This window comes from Zea mays, chromosome 1, assembly GCF_902167145.1.
Source record: "Zea mays cultivar B73 chromosome 1, Zm-B73-REFERENCE-NAM-5.0, whole genome shotgun sequence".
NCBI classification, from domain to species: Eukaryota; Viridiplantae; Streptophyta; class Magnoliopsida; order Poales; family Poaceae; genus Zea; species Zea mays.
Window position 1 is genome coordinate 6,865,951 of NC_050096.1, and position 8,410 is coordinate 6,874,360.

Here is an 8,410-nt window from a genome sequence, read left to right on the forward strand (position 1 = left end):
TGCTGCCATGTCCTCCTCTCATTAATTATGCATAAATATATTTTTTTAAACATATCCTTACAATAGATGAATCGAAGCCCTTTTATATAGGGGTATTATTATTAGTGATGGTGGCGCGACAAGCGTGCGTGATGGTTCCAGGTGGAACACCCCCCCAGGCCAAACGGGCTGCTGGACCGGCGCTGCCCTGCTGGTGCTCGCCGTCCACTCGCCCTCGCCCAGGCCCAGGGCGGCGGCGGCGGCGGCACATCAATGTCGCCCGGGGTACACTGCCGCTGCCGCCGGAGCGGTGACGCGTGATCTGATCCCTTGGGCGCATGTCGATGTCCTCCTCGTCCTCCTGCACCGCACGGATGCTCCCACGCGCACATGACATGCGCGCCTTGACCCGGCCAACCAACCACTGCTACCTGCCTGCCTGCTGCCGCTTGATAGTTCGTTTCTTTTGTTTTTTTTTTTTTATTCGTGTCTGTCTGTCGATCGTGCTGCTGACTGGCTGGCTGCGAAGACTGGAAGAGGTTGGTTGCCGTCGATACGAGATGACAGGGCGACGATGCAAAACATGAGCTGAAGAGGTTGGCGTGGCCTTGGCTACAAACATGTACTTACTTGTCTTGGAGTTTCTGCGCTGCGTGTAGCTGATGAGCAGCTGTGCGTGGAAGAAGAAACCGAGCTATGGAGTGCATCATGGTTCATGGATGAAGCAGCACAGGGCGTCAGACCAGCACGGCTGGGACGGAGCAATCCGCACCGCACGCCTGATGTCGGAACTCTCCAGGACATGGACCGGACATGTAATATCTCTGCATACGCACAGCCATAAAGGCTTTCGCTAGCTAGAACGATCGATGGAGCCTCTTTCCCTTCTCTTCTTAATTAAATCCGGCGAAGCAAAGTGCCATCAAATGGCCGGGCGGCGGGCGTGCGTGCGTGCACGGCCGTCATCATTCCTCGGCGCTAAACTAGTTAATCAAGCAAGCTTGCGCTGCATTCACCGGCGGCATCTAATCTAACCCCATCAAGACATCACATGGTGGGGGCTGCCCGTCGAATCAATTCCACCACCACCACCACAGGAACCTTTTTCATCTACTTGAAAGGTCTTCTTCTCTTCCAGCTCCCCCATCTTACAAGTTACAAGTAATTACACACATAGGATCATTTATATATATTTTGCACGCCTAAGCACTCATTTGTTGTATACTTAGACAAAGAACGGAGTAGCGAGCGTATCTCCTGTGAGATTTGCCCTTGCGCTTTCCGCCTTCATCGAAACAAAGCTCGCAGCGTTGGCGTTTAATGGCGCCTTTCCGCTAGGGCTCAGAGAAAGGGGGAACTGGGAGCTCAGTGGGCTGTAAAGGGTGGGGGGTGCCATGATCAGTACAGCCGCTGCTTTAATTCAGTGCCCACCTCAATCGGAACTCCGGATGGAAATTCCCCGGTCATTCAGATCGATCGACGTAGCAAAGCGTCCCCCCGAACCCGAAGGAACATGTGTCATGTGAGCTTGCTGGTTGCTTCTAGGATATGCTTACCCCACTACGAGCCAGGTGTCTTAGCAGGCAGCACAGCAGTGGTCCAACTCGACGCTGGAAGAATTTCAGAAACGGAATTGATAAGAACGTACCCTCCCACCAAATCGACTGCCTCTTTTGTTCACTGTAGGCCTAATCTATTTACGCGATCTTCTTTTTTTTTTATATAGGTTTCATCATTGTGCGTACCTGCCGGACGATTCAGCAGACTGTGACCCATAACACTGCATGATGTCTTCTCCATTAAACAGCCTGTCACAAGTGACGACGGTTCGATTGGGTGTTTAACAATAGTGATCATAGACCTTTGTAAAAAGGAGAGGCCACAGCTCACAAGTGTTGGTTAAATATTTGCCTGAAGCCTCTATTATCAAGTGACAGTAAAATGATGCGCATTATTACCATCCAACTTGATTGGGAAAAAATTATATGCATCCAGGATGCCAACCCACTCCTTTACAGCCCCTAACATTCATCACATTTTTTTCTTGTTTGTGTGGGCTTGCAGGCGATGGATGTGAGTTTTTTTTTTCTCTCACTTGACTGCCATTTCAACCACTAGTCTACTCGGCCATCTTTCACAGGCAAAAGAGAGTAGCAATTACTAACTTAAAATGGACCTGCCAGACCAAGCTGGACTCATCATGGGCCCGTAGGATTCAGGCAATAATGGCCTATTAGCAAATTAGTTGTGCAAATCATGTGATACCTGTTGTAGAGTCACTACATGCTAACCGCATCCATACAAGCGAGAGTTATTGTGGCAATAAAACCTTGCCCCCACCGAATGCAAATACATGATTGAATAACCACATACGGAACTAAGAACAAACTGAACGACATGCTTATCATCCATTCAGAGCTAAACTTGAAAACAGATACTCGAGGTTCTGAGAGAAAACTTCTACTCTTGATCGTTTGCTTGTTATCTTATGTCAAAAAAAGCAGTGGCTACATAGACACAGGGAGGTTAGCAGATCACCTCTGCAACAAACTCCTTAGCTGACTGCATATAGTATCTCTCATCGTATCTCTGTTACCAGTGTCTAAGGTGAAAACAGCTGCTCCAGGATGATTCCGCAACCTCGCAACTGCATTTTACAGTAGAACCGTTTAATTAGAACACTAGTGACAAGCCGCGGTCATAATCTTTAAACATGTGGCGGCTACATTTCAAGAGGAGTATGGAACAGTGTAATATAAGTTTTGTTTCGGTACAAGAGATATTGTTTCATTTATTGGATGCAGCAAGCATAGCTAATAGAATACAACAAGCTTTAAACATGTAGTGAAAGCAGGTTCTCAAATACATATGAATGATTTGGCTGTTAAAGAGCAATCGTGGAAATGGTATTGTATATTTATATACATGATTTTTGAACGGAACAGCAAAATTATTAATCAGCAACCTCTTAAAGTTGCAGAATAGGATAGCATGGTACCTCCTGGAATGTCCCGGCCCTGCCTAGGAATGGGTATGGTGGCCAACACTGGTATATTGGATTCAATAACTCTCATTACCGCAGGGAAAAATGCTGAACTGAACAGCTCCATTTTACCCACTTCGTCAATGATGAAGAGATCTGTTTCTTCCTTAACCTGATCCAACATGAAATATGAAGTATATTTCCTTCTCCGCCGTTATCAATCGAGAACAAACTTTAAAACGTTATCATGCACTCATGCTTAACCTAACAAGCACACATCCCATGATCATTGACATTTCGTAGCTCTTTCATAACCCACCACCAACTGCTTACCTGCAGCTCAGGTACTGCTAATGATTCCAAGGATGCTACGTCTACTTTGTATTTCCCGACGGTAGGCCATCTAACAGACTCCGGGCTGCAAAAGAACCAAAAGGTAATGGTATGTGTGAGGATATCTAGGTTACAAAAACTCTTAAATTCATCAAACATCCAAGAACCGGGTTCGATTCCCTCACGGCGAATTTTCCGGCTTGGTTAAAAAAAATCCCCTCGTTATGCCTCATCCGCTCTCTGGTTACGATGTCCTATGCGCCACCCTCCGGTTGGACCGTTGCACAGTGGACGGTTGACGTCGGGCCGTTAGTGATGGGAGGCCAGACTTTGGAGATTTTCTTAGTCGGGACTAATGTTTTGCTCTCTTCTTAGTATTATACCGGGAGGGCGGTCATTCCCTCCCGACCACGTTTTTTATGTCAAGGTAGCATTGTGGAAATAAGCAATGACAACCATGCAGAACTAGGATAGCTAAAAAATATTAGAATGGCAAAAAGGCAAGAATATGTGGACGCAACACTGTATTAATCTCACATATTAACTAGCTGCTATTAGGACTGGGCATAAAAACCGAGATCCAAATACCGAAAAAACCGAGACTGAAACCGAAAGAACCAAAAAAACGGGTATCAGGTACAGGTAATGAATCCAGAAAACCGAAATAATAAATTCGGATTCGGTTCTATGTACATGATTGTTGATGTGTATCATGTGTTGCCCATTTTATTCTTTTGTAGATGTCATCTGCACTGAAACCTGTTGTTGATGGTGCTTGTGCTTCAAATGTGGGAGATACAGGTGGTTCTGTTGAGGTTGTTCAAGTTAGTGATGGAGAAAACAAAGGAAGTGAAAGGAAAGTGATGGCTCCCCGTTCCGAAATGTGGTAGCATTTCATCAAAATAAAGGATGCAAACAACATGGTAAAGAAGGGACAGTGCAAGTATTGCAGCCATAATATTTGGGCTGATACAACAACCAATGGTACATCTAGAATGCGAAAGCACTTTAATACATGTAAGCGCAATCCCCATAAACTGAACAAGGACAATAAGCAAGGTACTTTGCAAGCTACTGATGGACAAGGTGTTAGCGCATGAAGGTATGATCCTGAGTTGCTTAGACAAGCTTTTAATGAAATGGTCATACAAGATGAACTTCCTTTTGCGTTTGGTGAGAAGGCAGGCTTTAGAAAGTTTATGTCCATTGCTTGCCCTCGTTTTGAGCCTCCATCCCGATGGACTTGCACTAGGGACATCATTCGCATTTACTTTCAGGAAAAAGCAAAGTTGATGCACTTTTGAAAACAGAAATGTGAAAGGGTTTGCCTTACCACTGATTGTTGGACTTCTCAACAACAAGACTACTATATTACAGTGACTGCACACTTCGTTGATGATAATTGGAATTTGCATAAGAAGGTCATTAGCTTCTTCCAAGTAAAGGGTCATAAGGGGGATGTCATTGGGAAGAACTTACATAGATGCTTGATGGAATGGGTTAGGAAAAATTATGACAGTAACAGTTGATAATGCTAGTGCTAATAACAGTGGTTTATCATATCTGAAGAAACAACTAAATAATAGTAAAGGTACCATACTTGTAGGAAAGTACCTTCATATGAGATGTGCTACACATATTGTGAATCTTATTCTGCAAGATGGACTTAAGAAGTGGACATTTCAGTGAAGTGTGTTCGCGCTGCTGTTAGATACAATTTAAACTACTGACAATCTCCAGTATCAGATAACGCATTTCAAAATTCCAAATACCCAAATACACGGTGCTAAACAAATACCAACAATTACCTTATTAATATCAGAATTTAGAACAAGCATAAATGCATAATAGCAACCTGGAAACCTTGCATGAGGAAAGTGGTCCAGTTCTACCGTCGAGCGTGACAACCTCGAACCCTATCCTTTCTCCGCCCTCTCTCACCTCTCCTGCAAACAGAGATGGCACACAGAAATTGGTAAAATGCATGGTCATCACACAGTGGAACGAACCGGAGTTCGAGAAGGCGAGGCAACGCAGTACGGGTATAGAATCCGCGAATGTTGAGGTTCGGGTGGGAGCCTCTGAGGGTTTCAAACACCCGCATGACCAGCGTCGTCTTCCCCACGCCCTGCGAGTACCCGAAGCCGGAGCCGTGAGTCGGTTGTTGGGAGAAAGGAGGGGCGTTCTGAGAGGTTCCAGGGGGCTTACCGGCGGGCCAGTGATGAGGAGGAACCCCGACGGCACAGCGGCCATGGTCCGGCGAGGCAAGCGGCGGCACCGTCGTTCGAGTGAGTTCTGTGATTTTTTCAGACCTTCGTTCACATCATCACAGAGAATTTTGCAAACATGACACCGTCTACGGCGGGCTTCAAACTTTTGGCACCGCCGTCGTGACAATTGAAAGCGCGGCATTGAAATCTCCCTCGAATTGTAAATTTGGCATCGCGCGCGCTTAATGGTGTTTATCCCTTGTGCAGTGCCCGTGCTGCCCTCGCGCCGTTAGGCTGGGCGCAGTGGGGAGCTGGAAATGCTCCCCTAAACTTTTACAGTTCACTCAAGTGCTGCAGTGGGGAGCTGGAAACCTCACCTTACACTCTCTCTCCACGCTGGAAACCTCAAATACAGCGCATGCGCTAAACCTGCTGCCGGTGCATGTGAGTACGTGACGGCTGCCGCTAGTGGTATATGTGTGGGAAAAAATGATAAAAAGTGTGGGGAAAAATGATAGAATATATGGTAGTTGGTATAGGGTAGATATTTAGAGTAAATATGAACGCGGAGTATTATAGGATAGAGTAGAGAATCTCGCTGACCAGAATGAAATATTCCTTTTAGAGTAGAAATTTAGGGTTCCATGAGTGCGGATAGCCTTAGAAACTTGTCGTCGTCTTCCTCTTCTACCGTCGCCCGTGAAGCTCCCGTATGCCATTCTCTCTGTGTCCTCTCCTCCTCATTCTCGCCCTGGCCGTCGTCTTGCTCGCCCGAACTCTGCTCGCCCTAGCCGTCGTCTTCCTCGAGCCGCTCTCTTTGTCTCCACGCACTGGGCCCTGTCCTTCTCCGGATCCTCTCGTATTCCATTCTCCCTGTCTCCTCTCCTCCTTATTCTCGCCCTGGCCGTCGTCTTCCTCGAGCTGCTCTGTTCGTCTTCGCGCACTGGGTGCATTCGTGCCCTGTCCTTGTCCGGATCTCGCCCTTCCCTGCCTCGCCGGTTCCTGCGCCCGTGGTCCATTGCCGACCTCCGACGCTGGTGAGCTTTCCTTCTTCTGTAACCCTAGGGTTTGCAGATTAGGAAGCCGGCATGGATTCTGCCACCGAGCTTTGTGCCCAGAAGTTGTCCTTGGCGGCTGTTGCAGCCCGTGACGCACTGAATGCTTCTGCTGCCGCGAGTATTGTTGCTGGTAATTATTGCGCCACATTTTCGTTAGGTAACGATGTGGTTTCTACTGTTGATGTTCTTGAATCCGCTGTGGCGGCAGAAAATAGTGCTTTGCGTTCTTACAAACAGGCGAGTGCAGCCGTCGATTGTGCTAAGGAGACAGTGGCCAAATATTCTGAGGTTTGTATTCTTAAACTTATACTGTGCCCTGTGATTGAATTGTGAAGTGAGGAAATGTGAAGTGAGGAAATGTGAAGTGAGGAAATGCTTAGCCCTGTGATGAATTCTTTGAAAATACTCAGCTGAATACTACACTTGGTGTTTTTATGCGATGAAATTTGTGAGGGCTATGGCTGTTTCAGCCTGTTTGATGCTGTTTCATTGAATAATTTGACCTGAGGCTTGTGCTAATTTGAGATTATCAGGTTGCTTAGCCCCGTGATGTTTTCTTTGAAAATAGTGAACTGTATACTACACTTGTTCTTTTTATGTTCAAAAAATACTGAGGGCTATGGCTGTTTCAGCCTGTTTGATGCTGTTTCATTGAAAAAATTGACCTGAGGCTTGTGTTAATGGAAGGTGATCAACTTGATTAGCACTGTGAGGTTTTCTTTGAAATTAGTTAACTGTATACTACACACTTGTTCTTTTTAATCTAAAAAATGACTGAGGGCTATGGCTGTTTTAGCCTGTTTGATGTTGTGCCATGTTTGCAAAATTCTCCAGTTCAGTTAACATTGGTTGTTGCTCTATGATGTTTCCATAGCAGTAACTGAGGGCATATGATCTTTCAATAAATACTGTGGCAGTATTATTGATATTGGTTGTTTTCAGCCTCTTTGCTGGTTTCCAAAGATGATCTTGAACCCTCAGTTAACTTTGGCAGTATTACTGGTATGGATGTTTTCAGCCTGTTTTTCCAGTTGAGTTCAAATTAGTAGTTGCCCTATGATGTTTTTTTGATACTTTAGAATTGCCTAGTACATATGATGATTTTAAAAAAAACTGAGGGCTGTCCATATGTGGTTCATATTAGTAGTTGCCCTGTGTCAGCCAGTTTGGTTCAGTTCATGGTATGTGGTTCATTGTTCGACTACTTGTTCAGTTGTTAGTTCATATTCGACTATTTGCTCATATGGCTGTCCATATTCTAATGTTAAATTTGTTTTCAGGTGAACCAAAAACTAGCGCAAGCACTCAGATATGCCATGTCTCAAATGAGTGATACGACTAAGAAACTTCAAGATACTGCCTCTTTGTGCTACACAGATGAAGAAGTTGTAGACGGTTTCAAGCTGACTCAAGTAGCTCGTTCATTGGACGAGTTAGCTGAAATGCTTGAAGTAACTGCAATTGACTGCCAGGTCTCGATGATGGATCCAACTACTATGTTAGAAGCTGGCTATGCTAGTGAAGATATTGCGGTGTGGGAGTGAAAGGGAATTAGGCTTACACCTAGTTCCTAGATAATTTTGATGGTTGAATTGTCCAACACAAATAATTGGACTAACTAGTTTGCCCAAGTGTGGAGATTATACAGGTATAAAAGGTTCACACTCAGCCAATAAAAAGACCAAGTTTTGGATTCAACAAAGGAGCAAAGGGGCAACCGAAGGCACCCCTGGTCTGGCGCACCGGACTGTCCGGTGTGCCACCGGACAGTGAACAGTACCTGTCCGGTGCACCAGGGGACTCAGACTCAAACTCGCCACCTTCGGGAATTCTCGGAAGCCGGCGCG

General features: G+C 45.6%; 1 protein-coding gene across 1 annotated transcript; it reads right to left on the reverse strand.

Moving 5' to 3' along the window:
• Nucleotides 1–2,226: 2,226 nt before the first annotated feature.
• Nucleotides 2,227–5,642, reverse strand: LOC103631588 (nucleoside-triphosphatase THEP1). The gene is made up of 6 exons (NM_001428400.1): nucleotides 5,504–5,642; nucleotides 5,336–5,423; nucleotides 5,151–5,241; nucleotides 3,296–3,380; nucleotides 2,978–3,134; nucleotides 2,227–2,626 (listed from the first exon to the last, which is right to left on the reverse strand). Exons 1-6 carry the CDS (start codon nucleotides 5,546–5,548, stop codon nucleotides 2,514–2,516), a joined length of 579 nt encoding a protein of 192 aa, NP_001415329.1. The 5' UTR covers nucleotides 5,549–5,642; the 3' UTR covers nucleotides 2,227–2,513.
• Nucleotides 5,643–8,410: the final 2,768 nt, after the last annotated feature.

What these genes read in the sequence shown, in the direction of transcription:
- LOC103631588 (NM_001428400.1), bottom strand. Translation starts at nt 5,548, where the DNA reads ATGGCCGCTGTGCCGTCGGGGTTCCTCCTCATCACTGGCCCGCCG. An exon ending in TCCTCATGCAAGGTTTCCAG is followed by an intron (nt 3,381 to 5,150) that starts GTTGCTATTATG and finishes GTTCTTTTGCAG; the next exon opens with CCCGGAGTCTGTTAGATGGC. An exon ending in GGGCCGGGACATTCCAGGAG is followed by an intron (nt 2,627 to 2,977) that starts GTACCATGCTAT and finishes TGTAAAATGCAG; the next exon opens with TTGCGAGGTTGCGGAATCAT.